At 42.2% G+C, this 20,317-nt stretch overlaps 1 protein-coding gene across 1 annotated transcript in view; it reads right to left on the bottom strand.

Moving 5' to 3' along the window:
- Positions 1 to 8,866: 8,866 nt before the first annotated feature.
- Positions 8,867 to 20,317, bottom strand: part of immt (inner membrane protein, mitochondrial (mitofilin)) — a gene marked incomplete in the record, with an annotated part of 102,892 nt that continues 91,441 nt past the window's right edge. The window contains 3 exon segments of the mRNA XM_037676044.1: positions 8,867 to 9,638; positions 10,081 to 10,210; positions 10,631 to 10,762. Of these exon segments, the coding sequence (XP_037531972.1) occupies positions 9,031 to 9,638; positions 10,081 to 10,210; positions 10,631 to 10,762 (870 nt within the window).

Raw genomic sequence — 20,317 nt, 5'->3', positions numbered from 1 at the left:
AAATGTGGACGGAAACGTGTTTATCTTTGACTCACCAACAACAGTGGGTCATTTATTTAAAAACGATTTAAACACATCACACATTTAATTTAATTTGGCAAATTGAAAAATAACAACATGGCTAATTTAGCAAGTTTTACAAGGAGGAAACCATACGGCGATGGTTTCCCTTGCTTCCAGCTGTACAACAGACATTTCTAAAAATATCTGGAATGATTTCTAGCAGATAGAAGAGTTTAAAGATGGAAATTGAAGTTTAAGTTTAGAGAAAGGATGGATGAGGGAAATGTGTGTGTCGGCATCAGAACGGCACTCTCCGGTGAGTTCCCAGCTTCTTCCCCGGTACACTTAGGTGGTATAAATCAACTCTTTACCTGGAGGAGATGTCTCCACTGGTACGAAGTTCTATTTAACGCACCCTTTCAGCGTCTCCGTAGGAACAGCTGTGAATCGTCCGAAGTAGTGACGGTACTTGTTCGACACAAGTTCACCTCTTGGTGGACTCACATGAGTGGAGTCCGTCAGAAGTTCCACTCAGAGGTGGAAGATGTCATAATCCCCACAAGACTCGGAAGAACTGCGGATCATGTCGGGATTTTCCTGTTTTCTCCAGCACTTCTCGGTTTGGTTCTGCTCCCAGAACTGAACTTCTCTCCCACCGCACTCGACTGGAGCTGGCGCTTGAAGCTGGAACCTGAAGCGACTGGTTTGAACTAGGAAGTACCGACATTTAAAGAGTTCTATTTCTGGTTCATTTGGGAGGTTCCTGATTGGTCGTTTCGACCAGACAGGGGTGTGTTTTTGTGACGTAAGAGGTCACTAGAAGTCAGAAAAACAGAAAGTGTTTTGGAACAGATTGAAAATGTTTTTACAGACAGAGAGAGAAATGTTTGGACGAGTTGGGGGAAAACAGGTGCCCGCTTCTCTATTTACGTCTGAGAGGATTTAAAAACATGACAGTTCGTTCCAACAACTTGTTTTGCGTTTGACTCCAACCTTGGACCAACTTACACTTGCTCATTCAAAGACAGAAAATCAGAAAATGCATAATTACTCTGTAACAGACCTTAACGTGATTTCTACTTTGCATGAGGATTAAAAATCACTAATACTGTTTCACAGTTGATTAAAAATGAGTAGTTCACTTCAACATTTAAAAATGGTTTGAACTAAACACACTTTGATTATCAAACATTTGTAAAATAGTAATGATAATAAAAAGAGAGTGTTCTTTCAATTGATCAGTGCAGGACACTTAGAAAGTCTCTGGATGAACTTAATCTTGTGTTTCTGGACTCAAATCAATGAAATACAGTTCTTGTTCCAGGCAGGCCATCAAGGCCAGATTTTGACCTGAGGCTTAGTTCACTACATATGTATAGGTGAAAATGTTCACAGCTCCAAACAATAGCGAGTGCCTCCTTTTCAGTCTGAGAAAATCTCCTCTCGACTTCACTGAAAGATCGACTGGCATACGCTATTATGTGTTTCATCCCTTTTTCATCTTTTTGACATAGGATCGCACTAAATCCCACAGGACTGTCATCCACAAGCAGTTCTGTATCACGGCCTGGGTAGAAGTAGGACATAACGGTGTCACTAGTGACTGTCTTTCAGTTTTTAAAGTGCTGCCTGTTGATCTGGACCCCACACCCAAGAAACATATTTTCTGGTAAGCTGTCGCAGAGGCTCAGAGATAGAAGAGAAGGCTTGGATGAATCTGGAGCAGTAGTTGGCCATGCCAAGCAGGCTTTTGATTTCGCTGGGAGTTTTTGGGTCAGCAGCTTGATGAACAGCAGCAACTTTCTTTGGATCTGCAGAAACCCCTTCTGCAGAAAAAATCGTTGTCGTTGGAACAGCGCTCTGAAGTTGTTGTCATGCTCACTCTGGGATGCACCATATACAACAATATCATCACTGAGATTCTTTACACCAGTGAGACCTTGCAAGGTTTGACAGATGGCATTATGGAAAAGTTCAGCGGCAGAAAATGCCGAAACTCAGTCTTTTGTATCGTTTCAATCCGAGGTGAGTGGTGAAGGTAGTGATATACTGTAACTGCTGTCTGAATGCAGCTCCAGCTGATGATATCTAGCTCTTAAATCCAGCTTTGAAAACACTGTTGCACCATTTAACTCATGCACCACATCATCCATGGTTGGGGTAATATGGCGCTCTCTTTCAATTGCTGTTAGCCTGATGCATATTAACACAAATCCTCACTTTCCCGGGGTCTTTGGGTTTAGGAGATGTGACAATCGGTGAAACCCATGGTGCGGGATGAGTGAACTCTTCGATGATGTCATCCTCCTGTAGTTTCTTAAGTTCATCCTCCACTTTTTGCCGTATGTGGAAGGGCACACGTCGATGTGGCTGACAAGAAGTTTAATGTAAGGATTTATATGAAGCTTCACTTGAAAATCTTTCAGTTTTCCAATACCTTGGAACAAATCAGGATGACTTTCCACCAGCTCATCAGCAACGGTGCGACACTGTGTTTTAGCTGCCACAGCAGTGACCACGTTGATTAATCCCAGTGCTGTTGAAGTTTTATAGCTCAGAATGTTGAAGCCATCACCTTTAATTACAAAGAACGTGCACATTGTCTTCTTGTGTCTTTTTTCCACACAGCATTTAAAAATTCCTCTGACTGGGAGTGGAGAAGTGGAGCGGAAAGGATAAATCTTTGTTTCAGTTGAATGTAATTGTGGACGTGGTGTTAGTTTTTCAAAACTTGTGTCACTTATACAGTTAGCTGAGGCGCCTTTGTCTATCAGAAATGACATACTGGTGCCGTTTACGTTGATCAGTCTGTGGTAGCTCAGAAATTTGATCAGCATCAACCACAAAAACATAAGCATCATCACTGCTAGAAGAGTTGCTTGTTATTTCATCTGGTGCAGTCTTTTTGATGTGATGAACTTTCTTAAGATTTGCACTACCACCATGTTGGAGCTCTTTTCTATTGATATTTCTTGGTTTTGATCTGCATTGTCTTGCAAAATGGTTGAACTTGCCACATGCTCTACATTGTTTATTTTTAGCAGGTGTTTTGCTTTCCCGAGTGAGGTAGGCACAGGACACATGCCACACCCTCACTGCAGCCTATCTCCTCCAAGGGATCTAAAACTAATCCTGAGACTCAGGTATTACCTGCAGCTGATTTTCCAGGACAGTCTAGTTCAAGGCTGTGTTGAGATGACTCACCCAGACTGTTAACTACCTCCGATCCTTGCACCACACCCAAAGTCTCACCTCGTGCCTCGCCCAACCTAGCAGCAGGAGTGGGGACGTTTAGCAGACGAGGAAGCTCAAGTTATCGGTAGCTCATCTCCTGATTTAGCGTTGCAATTGTTAACCGATCTGGCTTTGTTTAGAGTCTAGGCGCTAGACTCTTGGATGTTGTTTTATAATCAAAAGCTAATAAAAACGTTTAAAACCTCCCGTGCTTCTGTTGTTTCTCTGAACCAAGTTCACTTTTCAAGAACAAAAGGGGTGTTGAAATAAGAATCCAGAATTTTACATTTTGCTTTGCTTTAATCAATAATTTTTGCAGGGGAACAGCGGTACGCACAGTAATGATTACATTCGATTACAAAGAGATTACATGATGAATGATATTCACTCCTTAGTCACTTTCCGGTTGTTGACCTTTCCTGGGTAAGGTAGATTTCTGTCCCTGTGGAGGGCTTGAGGATGGCTCGTGTACTCCACTCTGCTCGGCCTCGGATGTCTTTTGTCCGGCCGGCCACGCCCTGACTCACTCAGGAGCACCAGTATCCACACAGTTTACCTACACTCTCCACCTGACCCAACACGTTATTTCTCACTGCAATGAAGACCTTTCTGCAACTCTGAGCAACCAGGTTTATAATATAATTGACCTTTCTACTTGCCAATACATGTACTGCTGTTTTAATTTGTAATGAGATTTTATTTAGGACAAAGTTTGTGAAACGTCTCCTTACTATTTTACTGATTTAGCAAGAAGCAGATTTCCCCACCCCCTCTTGGATGTGGGCCATTTCTGGTCTTTTCAGCTGGTCTGAATTTGAAGAAAAGGATTCAGGAATAATCCAGGCTGAAGGTAGATAAAAAGCTCCAAACGAAGCGTATTCCAACGGATTCACCCTTATACTTCCTCAGCTGAGACCGTCCAAAACTTGTCCTATTAATCCACAATCGTCCCGTGGTCCAAACAGGTCCTGTTCGTTACATCCACACACGAGTAGTGGTCCCCAACAGCAGAGGTCTTACAAAGACGTCAGTTTTTATAGCCTGAGGTTTTGACTGACACTTCCAACAGGATCATGCCACTGATCAAACCCAACCCCTTTTTGGGCTGAGCTTAGGTCCGAATTACAGGCTTCTATGAGGATTTTGCTCTCTCATTCCTCATGTATATTAAAATCTGGGTGTAACTCCTTAGAATAGGCATAGTCATTCTGAGTTGCATTTCTCTGGTGTACATCAGAGTTATTTTCAAGGTCCGTTACTGTGAAATACTTCTGTTTGTGTAACTTTTTCCACTCACAAAACCCTTCTGGAACATTCGTGAGAACACGGTGTTCATTCCTTAAATTTTCAACATCATGAACAAACTTAAACAGAATACATTAACCAGAATACATTCAAAATCACAAAGTTTATATTTTAAAATCACAAAGTTTATAGTATCACTTGATTATCTATTTGTTTGTTGATTATTATAAACACATCTTTATCATATCATCAAAAGTAGACAATAATGTGAACCATTCAGTTATAAGTTGTGACAATAGTATTTTTCTTAATGGAACTGACAAAGAAGAAATAATGAATGTTGTAAAAAATCTTACAGATAAGAGATCAAAAGACTGGGTGGACATGGATATGATGTTTGTAAAGGACATAATGAGTTATGTTATTGAGCCATTTACATATATTTGAAATTTATCATTTTCAAAAGGAATATTTTCAGACAATATGAAAGTAGCTAAGGTAGTTCCTCTCTTTAAAAATGGTGATAAATGTATGTTCAATAATTATAGACCAATATCCTTATTACCACAATTCTCAAAAATTATAGAAAAACTATTTGTGACCAGATTAGATAAATTTATTACTAAACAAAACATTCTAAGTAGCAGTCAGTATGGGTTTAGAGCAAAAAAACTCTACATCAATGGCTCTCATGGAAATAATAGCACAAATAACTACTGCTGTAGATCAAAAACAGTATTGTGTCAGTATTTTTGTTGACTTAAAAAAAGCATTCGATACTATTGACCACACTATTCTCCTTGAAAAATTAAATAAATATGGTATAAGATGACCAGCATTACACTGGGTATCTAGCTATTTAAAAGATAGGAAACAGTTTGTACAAATAAATGGTGTAAGATCTGACCTGTGCAATATCATTTGTGGAGTTCCTCAAGGCTCTGTACTTGGACCAAAGTTATTTGTTTTATATACGAATGATTTAGTGAATGTATCAGGACTCCTCAAATGTGTCCTTTTTACAGATGACACCACATTTTTTTGTTTGGGTAAAGATGTAAAACGGATGTTGGAATTGATGAAGACAGAATTTGATAAAATACAAACTTGGTTTAAACTTAATAAATTATCATTAAATTTAGATAATGATATTTAGTAACGAAAAAAGAACTGTTGATGATCCATTTAAAATTGAGGGTGTTGAGATTTGTAGAACGGGCAGCACGGTGGCGCAACTGGTAGAGCTGCTGCCTCTCAGCGAGCAGGTCCTTGGTTCAAACCCTGGTCCAGGGGCCTTTCTGGGTGGAGTTTGCATGTTCTCTCCGTGCATGCGTGAGTTTTCTCCGGGTGCTCCGGTTTCCTCCCACAGACCAAAAACATGCATGTTAGGCTAATTGGTAACTCTAAATTGTCCCTAGGTGTGAGTGAGAGAGTGAATGGTTGTTTGTGTTGTTTGTCTCTATGTGGCCCTGTGATGGACTTGCGACCCGTCCAGGGTGTACCCCGCCCCTCGCACAGTGATTGCTGGACATGGGCACCAGCGACCCCCGTGACCCAAAATGGAATAAGCGGGTAAAGATAATGGATGGATGGATGGAGATTTGTAGAGTTTTGGGTGTAATCATTGATGAACAGCTAACATGGAAAAATCACATAAATTCTGTAAGAACAAAAATAGCTAAATCTATTGCAGTACTATACAAAGTCAGGGAATTATTAAATGATAAAGCTCTGTACATGTTGTATAACACAGTCATTGTTCCACATTTAATCTATTGCATTGATGTTTGGGGGAAAGCGTGGAAAACATTTACAAAACCTATTTTTATTTTACAGAAAAGAGCTGTAAGAATTATCACCGGAAAGCATTACAGTCACCCATCAAGCACATTATTTTATTAACTGAAGTTATTGAAGTTCCATGATTTGGTAGATTATAGTATTTTATCAGTTATGTATAGGGCTCAAAATAACACATTACCATTAAATATTTAAAGAAATTTTGTTAAAAGACAAAGTTGCTATAATCTTAAGGGGATAGAGATATTTGTAAAACCAAAATTCAGAACTAGTCTGAAGGGAAGGTCTACCTCAATCCAAGGAGTTGGATTGTAGAATGGTCTAGAGAGTGATGTTAAAAATGTCAAGTCAATGTGTACATTTAAGAAAAAGATCAAAGCTGAATTGTTAAAAAAGTATATGAAGTAGCTTAGTGTGTGTTTTGTATTAGAATTAGAAAAATTAGTTATTAATTTTGTTCTGTTACTTGAAAATTATTATGATTGAAATAATTGTTTGAAAAAAGGGGCAGATATAATATGATTTTTTTCTTCTTTCTGCTGCCTTTCATTTTAAATCTTTTGTATCTTTTTTATATTGTTATGGAATTGTTTTGTACTTTTTTAAAATGAATAAACTTTATACCATACCATCATTCATCTGAAAACTGGCAATTTTTATTAAAAAGAAAAGTCATCTTTTGCTCCTCTGTGCCTCTCTGTCCGCGTGTGTGTCCAAGCGTGACTGCATGTGTGTGTCTGTGTAGTGTGTGTGTTATATTCATGAGTGTTTATGCAGTGTGTGCCTCCAGCATCTGCTTTTGATCAGTTACTCAGGCCTGCGGAGAGGCACACAGGCACGAGTCGTGCCTGCTTCTTAATGACCAGATGCCTGCTCTTTAAGGAACAGACTGTTTTCACCAAATGGCCTTCAGGGCACTCACCAGCATGGGCATAGATAGCTCCACAGTTCCTGCACTGATTGTTGAAATGCTGTTCAGCTGACCATCTGTGGTTCCTCTGATACTTCTCATGAGCTCTCTGATCCACTTTGACTGTAGCTGCAGCACCTTTTTCGGTGTCACCAGCTTGCATTTCTGACAATTCAAGTGTTTGCCCAAGGTTAAGAAGCTCCTCCAAATTTAATTTTTCCTCCATCGATGCTTTCCTTCGCAATTTAGCTGATGCACAGCTGTGTATGATCTTTGTTTTGATTTCAGTTTCCACATCTGCAAAGTCACAAATCTTTGCCAGCATTCTCAGTCTGGTGTGATAACCGTCCACATTTTCTTCAGGTTCTTGTGTTGCTTTTCTGAACATATTTGATATTGGAAGTTTTTCTTAGGAGAGAAATACGTGGTTAACTTTGTGTCAGCATATTTGTCATCTTCTGCTGCTACGGTGTCATAAATCTCATGCACTCTCTCCAGCAAGATGTAATAATAGTACTTTAAGTCTTGCATCTCCCGATATGTTCATGGCAGTGGTGTAATTTTCAAACCTTTGCAGCCATTTATTCCAGCGCGGTCCCACAGAGCCCGGATCAGTTTCTGTGTCGAAGCACGGGAGAGCAGCCATGGGCGCCATGCTTGGAAGTCCGTTGCTATCGTTAGTGTAGCTTAGCTTCTGAGAGGTTATGACTTACCCTTTTCTTCTTTAAAGGAACTTCAGCACTGACATGCTATGCATCCAAATTTACTCCTTGTCGCCAATGTAGTGCTTCTTAAGCTCATAAGAAAACAACCTAGCTGGGAACACAACATAAACTTTATTGCTGACTGCAGCACTCAAATACATGCGTCCATTTTATTATTCATCTGGAGATTCTCCAATTCCCAAAGTGTCCACTAGGTAGCGGAGTTTTCAAACAACACACAACAGAACTGGGAATATTACACCGATGTAAGACTGATCACAGCCCTCCTGACACTGAACAGCATACACAATATGACTCGTTTGTGCCGGGGGACTGGATCTTTGGGATGAACCAGTCTTTGCTGTAATGTATTTTGGGGTTTAAAAGCCACTGGGACGTTGTGTTTAGAAAATAAACGTCTCAGTTTCTCTGATACTCCCTCAACATACGGAATGACCACTGGTCTGGGTTCTTCCTTTTCACCTGATGGCTGACTGGAGTCCTATTTGGGTTTCTTCTCTGCTTTCAGGAAGGCCCAGTTAGGATATCCACTAGAGCCTGTCTTGTGTGGGATTTCTCCTTCTGCCTGGCTCCTGAGTTAGTGGGGACGTTGTCTGCTCTGTAGTAGAGTCCTGATGACTCCTAACTTGTGCTCCAAAGAGTGATGGGAGTCCATCTTATTCTACACATTTCTGCTTTTTATTTTCCTGCTTTCAGCTTGCTGATCAAATTCAGCTCCTATTAATAGTTCAGCGATTACCTGGTTTCTCTCTCAGTAAAAATTATTCAGCATTAAGCATTCACATTGCATTTTATCCATTTGTGTTTGGTTTTGATGTTATAATGTTGATGGATGTAGGAACTCCAGGCAGTAGATGTTTCAACACTGCAGAACATCTTTAGAAATAAGTTTAAATGATTGGAAAGTTGAAGACAAACACAGATTTGTTGTTCATTATTTATTTACCATCTTCAGTATTCACAACATTATATATAATTTAACGTAAGAACAAAGTGAGCCTGACGTGTTGGCATGAAGGACAGAGACTGAATCCTGGTGATCTGAAACTAATCTGTGGTTTAACTTGAAGGGATGCATCACTGAGGAGCCCGCTGCCTTCCTCCAGACTGGACTCATGGAGCCTGGGTAGTTCCTAAACCCACAGCGTTAGCGTAAGCGGACAGCAGACTGACCACCTGCCTGGTCTCCAGAGTGAGTCTGGCTTCAGTCAGCCAGTCCTCCACCACCCTCCGGGCCTCGCCCTGCAACTGGTTCACCAGTTTAGCTGCCAACTCCAGGTCTCCGTGCTCCAGACTGTAGCTTGCGTATGACAGCAGTTTAAAGGGGTCTAAATCCTCCTTGCTCAGCTGAGTGGGCGGAGCCTCCTGTTGATGCTCAAACAGCAGTGCGGCCTGAAGGTAGGACAGGAAGTATTGGTACAGAGAGTTGTGGGACTCGTCTATGAGAGCAACCTTGCGGGTAAGCGATCGCAGGGAGTTGAAGCGAGCTCGGAGAGAAGCCTCACTGTACACGCCGCGCTGCAAAGACTCCTCGGGCAGAGCGGACGCCAGAGCCGAGGCAAAGTCGTTCTCGCCGCAGCTGGCTTTCACAGCCTGAGCGGTGGCGTCCAACGGCGTGCTGGGCGAATCGGCGCCGGCTGTTTTCAAGGTGTAGCTGAGAGCTTCTACAGAGAGCCACAGCTGGTGAGCTCTACGAGCCTCCTCCTCAGCTACCACATGGCCTGGATTCACACAGAGACAATCACCAGAGCAAACATGAGTAAATCATCAGCTCGCTCCAACGTCCTGCTCTGATATCAACACATGAAGATAATCTACTTCAAAGACCACATTCAGTAGCATGAATTTACACTAAAGGGTGCTTAGTAAGTATGCGGTACATAAATTATACTTTCCCTGTGCATACCCTGAGGGGGGATTTAGCTCAAATCTTTCTGTGTGAACTTTACATATTTCTCTAGGTGCTCCGTTTCCCCTCCCATAGCTGAAAAACCTGCCCACCAGGTTCATTAGTAATTATGAGCTGACTATAGAAGTGAATATAAGTATTTGATTGTCTGGAGTGTCTTTGTGTTGGCCTAGGGATGGACTGATGACCTGTCCAGGTGTATGCAGTCCTCTGTACATGCAGTGTTTAATACCAAATGAATGAAGTTTGCTTACTGTCGATGGCCTCCTCCATCCCCTTCAGCCTTGCATAGGCAGCATTCATGTCCAGAGTGAAGTTATCCAGCTGTTCATGAGTCATCTGGCGGTATCGCGTCTCCTGTTCCAGCATCTTACTGCTCAGAACCTGAAAATGATCAGAATGTTGCAAGAGAACAAGCATCATGAGGCAGCTGATTTATGCAGCAGAGTGTGAAATCTAATCAAAAAGTGAATAAAAATTTATTGTGCAGTGATTTACTAATCCCAAAAGAAAATTTTGTTCAAGTGTATTATAGAAATGTTCTTTTTTAAAATCAAAATAAGAAGTAAAACCCAAATTAAAAACAAAGACAAATAATAATAATAAAAAATGTTAAAAAGGTTATTTAAACAGACAAATCTCAGTTCTTATAGAGACATTTTGTTGTTTGGTCTAAATGTGAACAAAGTATGCTACATTTTTTAATTTTCACATTATTCTATCTTTAAAAGATTTTAACTAAATAAAGGTTGGACTAATATTAAATAAATGAATTGTGTCTAGTGTGTGGTGCAGCGTGTAGACCTGTTCAGCGTCAGCTTTCAGCTCCTGCTCCTGGACTTTAAGAACATCCCGAACATGGTCTGTGTGTGCAGCTGCCTGACGGCGAAGCTGAGTTCTCATCTCAGACTCCATCACTTCCCTTAGCTCAGTGGCCTACAAACACATTTAGAACCAGATACATACCAGGTTCAGTGTGTAGTCAGTAAGTACCAAGTATGCAGCAGTATTGAGGCATGAAGCCAATAAGTACTAGGTATAGACAATAGGTAATAGGTGCATGGGCGGCAAGTATCAGACACGAAGGCAGAATGTACCAGATACGTAGCTGGTAAGTATAAGGTATGCAGTCAGTAAGTACCACATATGTGGCCAGTAAGGACCAGATACATTACCGGTAATTACCAGACACATAGTCAGAGTTTCTTTATTGTCATTCGCACCTCATGTGGTACATGTGGTGGAGCGAAATTATGTACACAGGGTCCCAGTTACATCCAACAATAAAATGTATAAGAAAAACAGTAATAACATCTAAGATATTGATATAATAATGATTATTTTTATGCTTTTATGTCAATTTATACTCAACTTATTATGTCAATTTATACTCAACTTATATGATTTAAACTGTAATAAACTAGGCGTTGTGCTGGGAGAGTGATGTACCCTAAGGAATGCAGTGTTAAACCTCTGGGAGTGTTCTAGCTGGAAGATTTGGCCCGTCTTGTAGTTACAGCACCCAGAGTTCCCTGTAAACATGTTTTTCTTCATCAGGGTCACACACAACGGCCTTGGTCTTGCAAAGCATGTTTTTAGGAGTCGTCGCCCTGCAGCACAGCTGCCTTGGTAACTGGTAAACATGTTTTGCTCTGCTCATACGCGGTCCAGCGGGGGGGTGGGGGGGTGGGCGGAATCTGCTGGTGATCTTGATCTGATGCCCAGCTAATTGATGTTACCTTTCTACTTGGACTGAGGGCTCTCCAGTCGGTGTCACGGTGAGGGGCTTTACATCAATGTTTGATTTGTACTGAATGTACTTGTGCTTTGCTGTATCTGTGGCGGTTTAATAAATGACACTATTATTCTAGCAGAAACAGCCTGTGAGTGTTTATTCATTGCTCCGATCATTCCCCGAACCTGTACTTTGATTAAGATAATTTCATAAAACATTTTTTGGCGTCACGAACAGGATATCGGAGGAGGGACTGAGCAATGTTTAAAACAAAAAAGGAAAAAGAGATTAAAATTGAAGAAGAAGTTGTACCGGGATGGGGGGAAACCCCGTTCCAGTTGTTAGCGTCGTGTTTGAGAGGTGGAGGGGGGCACCCCGAGCCTTGGAACGATTCTCTGAAAGCAGATAGACCGGGCGATGTTTTGACCGTTTTGCAGGCAATAGAGGTCAGAAAGAAAGTGCCAGTGACAGGGCTATATGGGTGTGTGCAACTGCTTGGAAAATAATGCATGAGGAGAATCAGGCAAAAATAACACAAGCATTGAATCAGAAGCAGGCGCTCAAGGAGGCGCAAGCTGAGAATTTGTTGCAGGAAAAACATGTACAGCTGCTGACTGCGCAGCTGAACAGAATGACTGATGTGGCTTTTGTTGCTCATTTGAGAACCGGATGGGATCCGTCGAGTTGGGACGGTAACATCTGGGGAGACGAGGAGGTTGCTTACTTGTCTAAAATATATAAACAACAGACTGCACAACTCACAGATGCTTGGGTAGCTAGGCTGTTGGATAAAGGTGGAGGTCAGGTAGGAGTGAATTCAGCATACCGACAGGAAGTCAAGAGCTTTGCAAGACTCGAGACCTTTGTTTGAAGTTTATGCAGAGGCAGTCCGACAGATGTTTCCTGGAGCATCGGATTGGCCTGATTTACAGGGGCATTGGGTGATCTTAGGGGAATGTGTGCAGAGATTGGTTCGACTGTGTGTAAGGAATGCGCTGGCTGTGGGTTTGGCAGCAGATTATTAGTGAGGTCCTTGCTCAGGTGTTTGTCATTGTCACACAGGGCGTGGCGGTGCAATGAGCTGTTGCTGAGAACTAGGAAAAACTGTGCGTGAGTATTATGATAAAACTTTGGTAAGTCCGTATTTATTTATATAAAAACTGTTTAATTAAATATAAGATCATTAAGAAAGTCCTAAAATATTACTAACAAACTTTTTTGATTCAATCAAACAAACTGGACGAGGAGACCATAGAAAGCCTGGAATTGTTTGTTGACGAGTGTTTTGACAGCTTGGTCATGGGTAAGCCTAAAGATACATCCGGTGCTGCTAGCAATTCAGCTAACATCCCCAATGCTAAGCGACATCGACAGGGCAGCTCAGACAGCGTTACGGCACCGTCTCCTGATGATTCAGGTTTAAAGGAGATATTAGAGTCAATTGACCAGAAGCTAACTAGCTTGGACGCCCGACTAGCATTAGTAGAGATGCTACATAAAGAGTTTCAAGGCCTCAGGGAGTCTTTGGAATTCAGCCAACAGCAGGTAGCATCACTTGCTAGTGAAAATCAGGAGCTGAGAGGGACAGTGAAACAACTCACCGAGGAGATGACGCTGCTATCCGGGGATAATAAAAAAATCAAAGAATCGATCCTGGATATCCAAGCCCGGAGCATGCGGGACAACCTCGTCTTCTCGGGAATACCGGAGCGAGCGGACGAGGTCCCTGAGGCCTCCGTCCGTGACTCCATTCAGAACCAGCTGAAGTTGCAGAGTGACGTGGTTAAATCCATCACTTTTCACCGGGTCCACCGCCTCGGAGGTAAGAAGCCTGGAAGCAATCGGCCGCGGCCGATTGTAGCTAAGTTTGAACATTATAAACAAAAAGAACAAGTTTAAAGCCGAGGTAGAGAACTGCGTGACACGAACTTCAGCATGAACGACCAATTCCCTGCAGAGATTCTGAGTAGAAGGCGCGTCCTGTTCCCTATTAGAAAGAAAAATATAAACGAGGGCAGAAGAGCTGCGGTGGCGGTGGACAAACTGTATATCAATGGTCAGCTGTTTAGAGATCCAGAGGTTACTCCCTGGCTCTATTAATAATATAAATAAGGTAAGTATGATCTTCAGTTGCTAATTTTACTTAAAATGTATTAGCAAGCATATATATTCATATTACTTACCAGATATATATGTAATTTTTCAGCACAGCTCGGTTGGTGGGTTACACAGATGGTGGTGGTACACGGTGGCATGACACTTAATGTGGTAAGGGGGTTCTTTTTTTATTTTCTCTTCTTTTATCTTTACGTGTTTATTATCATTTCACTTTCTTTTTTTTGTCTCTATTTTTCTGACTCAACAATTATTAGCACACAGGCACAAAGGCTTATATATATCCATATACATACATACAAATACCTCATAAAGGAATACATCCATGATTTACCTTCAAAAACAGCACTTAGTTTATCTATAAATCATAAATAATCAATCATTAAGGATTATGTTATTGTCTGGGTGTTTTACTATTTTTGATATTTGTGATAATGGGTGTGGTTTAATTATATTTTCACAAGCACAAATATGGGTATCTTAAGGTTTGTCACATGGAATATTAATGGAGCCGGTAGCCAACATAAAAAAAATAGAATCTTTAGCCAGATTAAAAGATTAAAGGCAGATGTTGTATTACTCCAAGAGATTCATAAATTACCGTCAACTGTGGATGAGCTAAAATCTGCTGAGTTTCCTGATGTATTTTCAGCCTGCTATAACTCAAGACAGAGAGGAGTAGCAATATTAATACATAAAAATGTGAACTTCACAATATTAGACACAGTTATAGACCCGCAAGGTAGATATATAATATTAAAATTATCCATACTCAGTCAAAAATATTGTATTGTTAGTTTATATGGGCCAAATGTGGACGATGCTGCTTTTTTCCATGATCTCTTCTCTACTCTATCAAATCACATGGATTGCTCGCTGGTACTGGGAGGTGATCTTAACTTTGGTCTAGATAACAAAATAGACAGGCTGAATGCAGTAGGAGCTCAACGCAGTTGGCAATCCATAAATGTAGTTAAACAGTACATGAGTGATTATGGACTCTGCGATGCATGGCGGTCTCTTCACCCTAATAGTAAAGAGTATTCTTTCTTTTCACATGTGCATCACTCTTACTCTCGTCTGGATTATTTTATAATCAGCAACTCATTGCTGACCAACATTTCAGACACTAAGATACACCCTATTGCTGTCAGCGATCATGCACCAGTTACTTTAAATTTAGATAAGAAAGAAATCCCAAAAAGTATAAACTGGAGATTAAATACCTCACTGCTTATGGATGAAGAATTTATACAATACTTTAAAAATGAATGGACATCGTATTTAGAGTTTAATGACTTGCCAGGTACATCAGCGTGTACACTCTGGGAGGCTGGGAAAACAGTTATGAGAGGGAAAATAATATCCTACGCAACAAACAAAAAGAAAAAAGAAAATAAACGTATTGAGGATTTAGAGAAATCTATCAAATTATTAGAAAGTTTACAAGGAGAGGAAACACAGAAAAAACTACGCAAGATAAAATTAGAACTAAATGAATGTATTGACAAAAAAAACAAATTCTTAGTACAAAGACTTCGCTTGGAACATTTTGAACACAGTAATGAATCCGGTAGCTTTTTAGCTAATCAACTCAAATTAAATAAAGAAAAAACGTCTATATATGGTATTAAAGACACAAATGGTAACATAACTTATGACGAGCAAAAAGTAAATAGTGTTTTTAGAGATTTCTATAAAACTCTATACACTCCACAAATAAATCCGACAGATGAAGATATTAATCAATTCTTGGAGAGAGTAATACTTCCAAAACTAGACAGTAGTCAATCTTCAGAACTAGACTCACCATTAACATCAGATGAGCTCCGTGAAGCCATTAAAAACATGCCTAATAAGAAATCTCCAGGCCCAGATGGATATCCAGCAGAATTTTATAAAGAGTTCTGGAACATCCTGGAACCAATATTTCACAGAATGCTACTTGAGTCTGAAGAAAATGGCAGATTTCCAACACATATGAATTCAGCCAACATTAGTTTACTATTAAAACCAGGCAAAGACCCAGTACTACCTACCAGTTATCGCCCCATCTCTCTTATTAATGTGGATGTTAAAATAATTAGTAAAGTCCTCTCTAAAAGATTAGAGAAAATAATTCCTCTCATTATTCATCCTGACCAAACTGGATTCATAAAAGGAAGACACTCGACCACAAACACACGCAGATTATATAATTTAATAGAGTATTCATATAGTAAAAATATTGAAACAGCTATTTTGTCTTTGGACGCAGAAAAAGCATTTGATAGGGTAAACTGGAAATTTTTATTTTCTACATTGAGTAAATTTGGTTTTGGGGACCATTTCATTAATTGGTTAAAAATATTATATAACTCACCAAGAGCATGTGTCAGGACAAATAATCAAATATCTTCAAGCTTCTGTTTACAGAGGGGGACCAGGCAGGGATGTCCACTTTCACCTGCACTATTTGCTATTTTTATTGAACCTTTAGCAGCAGCAATAAGACAAACTGCTGATATTAAAGGTATACTGTGTAAAAATATAGAACATAAAATTAGTCTTTATGCTGACGATGTTTTACTTTTTCTTCAGAACACAGAAAATTCAATATCTAATGTTATCGAATTAATAAACTCATTCTCAAAAGTTTCTGATTATTCTATAAATTGGTCAAAATCTACAGCTCTTCCAATAAACTGCGTGTTTAATACTTCTCTCAATGAACGACTACAATCAGGTAACATTACATACTTGGGCATTAATATTTCTCCTAGATTGGAAGACTTAATAAAATTGAATCATATCCCAATTTTAAAGAACATTGAAGATGATCTTACTAGATGGAAATCTCTGCCCATATCACTTATGGGAAGAGTTGCCTCAGTAAAAATGATGGTCCTGCCGAGAATAAACTATTTATTCTCAATGATTCCAAATAAACCTTCAACTGAATGGTTTAAGTCACTGGACTCTTTGATATCTAAATTCCTTTGGAAAAACAAAACTCCACGTATTAGCTTAAAAGCATTACAGAAATCCAAAGATACCGGAGGATTAGAACTTCCCAACTTCTATCACTACTATTTAGCCAATAGGTTACAATATATCTCAAAGTGGTTAAATCCAAATACATTAGATGAAACTTGGATAGACATAGAACAAACTTTATGCAATAATATTAAGATTTCAGATCTACCGTTTATTAGCACAAATATAAAAAGACATGTTTGCTTTAAAAGCATCAGTATTAGCTCTTCTCTGACAGCATGGTGGGAGTATTTGAAAATGACAAAATCTTCACTACTCCCCTGTAGACATACACCCATCTAGAACAATCCTGACATCCTACAAGAAAATAATATGTTAAATTTCCCAGGTTGGAGAATCAAGGGAATTGAACGTCTGGAACACATATATGAAGGTGTAGACTTTATTCCATTTAATAATTTAATAATACAATTTGACATTGAAAATAAATACTTCTTAGAATATCAACAAATTAAGTCTATCATAAAAAAGACATTTAAGCTTAATAAAACTTTGTTAGAAACACCAATATGTGTGTTAGAGTTCCTTAATCTTAAATCCCCCAAATTATTATCTAAAATATACAAGAAATTGTCTAGAATCAATGACTCCATAATGTTACCTGTTGCAAAATGGGAGTCAGATTTATCAGTCAATTTTGACCAAAACACCTGGTCTCAAATATGTTTAAGAACATTTAAAATGACTAGAATCTCCAACTTACAATTAATACAGTATAAAGTTCTTTATAGAGTACATTATACAGGTCAGCGAATGTTTAGGATGGGATTTACATCATCTAACAACTGCTCACAGTGCACAGGCAATATTCCTGATGATTATATCCATGCACTCTGGTTCTGCCCACCCGTTCAGAGGTTCTGGGTCCAGGTTTGTGAAGACTTGTCTAAATGTCTGAAATGTAATATTCCACTCTCTCCGTCTGTTTGCTTATTGGCTATCTTGGAAGATGTTACCCTGGAAAAAAATACATGTCGCATGATTTTCACTGCCTTATGCATCGCAAAGAAAACCATACTCCTGAATTGGAAAAATAAAAATAATCTTAGCATTAATCAGTATAAAAATCTTCTGTTAGATCATATTAGTCTTGAAACAGCATCTGCCGACACATTGGATCAATCTCTGTGGGCTCCTTTGATCGGCTCCGTTACATAGTGAGGGTGGGTAGTCTGGGATCTGACCTTGTGGGGCCTTGGGGTTGATGTGGAGGTGGGTGTATGGGTTTGGGGCCCCGGGGGGGTTGCCGGGGGCTGGGCTCTTGGGGGTACCTGGGCAGGGGGGCACTGCTTTCCCTCTGGGGAGGGCCTGGGTGGTTCTGGGGGATGTCTGCTGGTGGCTGCATGCAGGCCCTCAGGTGGTCTGTGGCGGCGGTCGTGGGTCACCGATCTGGTAGCCTGGCTGTGCTGATGTGGGTTCGGGGTGGGCACGGGGGCTTGGGGTTCTGGGGGCTTGTCGCCCCCGGGCTTGGGCCTGTGGGGTTCGGGGATCTTGGGCTCTGGCGGGCGGGTTGCCGGGCTCTGGGCCGGCTTGCGCTCTGGTGCCCGGTTCTGGGCGGGGGCCTTCGGCTCGCTGGTGGGTTGTGGGTCATGGGCTGGGGGGTTGGGTGTTTGGGGGCGTGACCAGTGGCCCCTAGGAGGGGGTAGTTTGACCCAGCCTAGGTGTCTAATGTGCTATGTGTTTTGAGAGATGTCCGAATGAGGGGTGGGTGTAGTATTTCTTCTGGGGTGGGGATGGGGTGGATGTCCTTGGGGGCGGCCTGGGACTGTGCATGGCCGGCTGGCTGGCCCCTTTCCTGTGGTGGGGGCTCGCTCCCGGTGCTTCCTGGCACTGTCGGTGGTTGGGCGGGCGCTCTTGGCCGGGTCGTCCTGGTGGGGTTTGGCTCCATCTGGTAGCGGGCTGACTGCGGTCTGTGGGGGTCCTGGTGGCCCTCGGGTGTGTAGGCTACTGGTGCGGCTTCTGGCGGCCCTCGGGGCTCTGTCCCTCTCTGGTCTGGAGCTCAGCGGGCCTGGCGGTCGGTCCAGATGGAGAGGTGTCTTGGCCTCAATCCCTGGGTGGACCTTGGGGGGCTGGGGGGGGGGGGGGGGCTGTTGGGTCAGTGGGGGAGCTGACTCCCTGTGGGAGCATTTGCTCTCACAGTTATTTCTCCCCATTTCTGGTTTGGATAGAGTTGGGGTGGAGGGGAAACTGGCACCATGCCAGCCTTTGCTCCTTCTTCTTTCCTTTTTAATGGCACTATACAACAACACACATCAACAGCACATCTAGGGGTGGGGGTGTATGTGTCGGGGTCTTATTTTTATTTATTTATTTATTTATTTTCTCCTCTTCCTACCCACCTAGTTCCCTGACTGCCATTCCGGGGGTGGGGTCCGGGAGAAGGGCAGGCCGTCGGGTGTTGACCAGGACTATGTGGGGGTTCAGGGTCTGGGGGTTGCCATGGGCGGTGCTGGCGCTGTGCTCTCCCTGGGGTTGTTTGGACCCCCTGAGCTTGGCTCTTGGGTGCCATGGTTGGCCCGCTGGCCAGGGTGGCTGCCGGGGCCTGGCGGGCGGTCGGCTGGGGGTGCGTGCTTGGTTGTTGGCGGTGTGTGGGGGTGGTTGGTGGCGTGTCCTCTTCATGGTGGGGGGGTGTCCTGTCGGCGGGGCATGGCCTAGGCCGGTTATGGGGTATTGGCTCTTCTCCGCTCAAGAATGAATGGGTTTACCTCCTGGGTTTGGGCATGGGCTGCCCCCTGTAGAGGGCGGGTACATGTCTTGGACCTGGGGGGTATAGATTGTGTATCGGGAATAAGAATGAAATGTATCGTTATTGTATGTCTTTGAGTGAATGAATGTGAGATTGAGGTTGGGATAGTGTGATTGTGTCTGTGTATGAATAGGTATTTGTTAGGCCAAGACTCGGACTGCCCCCTCTTTGATACAACTGGGGGTGCTTGGCATCGCGCCCCTATCGCGCGGCCCCCTGGTGGGGTGTGCCCTTGCCTGCCGGCGCGCTTGGGGCCCTTGGTATCGGGGGCTGGGCGCTTGGGCGTGTGTCGGCTCGGCCTGGTGTCTGCCTGGTGGGGCTCGGGTCCTCTGGCCCTGTGGGCCTTGGCCTGGGTGGTGTGAGTCCTCGGTGCCCGGGCCTTGGTGCCTGGACCTGGACCTACACCGGTGCGGCGGGTGCCGACGGGGGCCTATGAGTTTGTCGCTGTTGGCCCGGGGGGTCACTGTATGTGGTTGCTGGTGGGGATCTTCCGGTTCTCCCCTGTGGTCCGTTCTGGGGGGTGGGTGAGTGGTTCGTCCTGTGTGGGTAGCTCTGGGGGCTCCGCGGTCGGGGTCCCTCCTGGGGTCTTGGGCTCTGGTCCCCCCTTTTTCGTCTGCCTCTGGTCTTGGGGGTCGGGTCTCTGCTGCTTCACAGTTACTAATAAATGTTCTATTAGAGAAGCCTTATACACTTATGCATGCTCACAACCACACACAAATAGAAGCAGGGATGCTTATGTAGGCTTTATATGTAGATATATAGATATGTATGTGAGTGTATATTCATGTATATGTATGTATGTATGTATGTATATAGGCGTAGGTATGGGTATATATATTTATGGAAACTTACTGCAAAG

Source organism: Nematolebias whitei, chromosome 4, assembly GCF_014905685.2.
Source record: "Nematolebias whitei isolate Nwh7 chromosome 4, NemWhi1, whole genome shotgun sequence".
NCBI lineage: Eukaryota > Metazoa > Chordata > Actinopteri > Cyprinodontiformes > Rivulidae > Nematolebias > Nematolebias whitei.
Note: the sequence above shows the minus strand (reverse complement) of the source record. Positions and strands in the feature narration are given on the sequence as shown.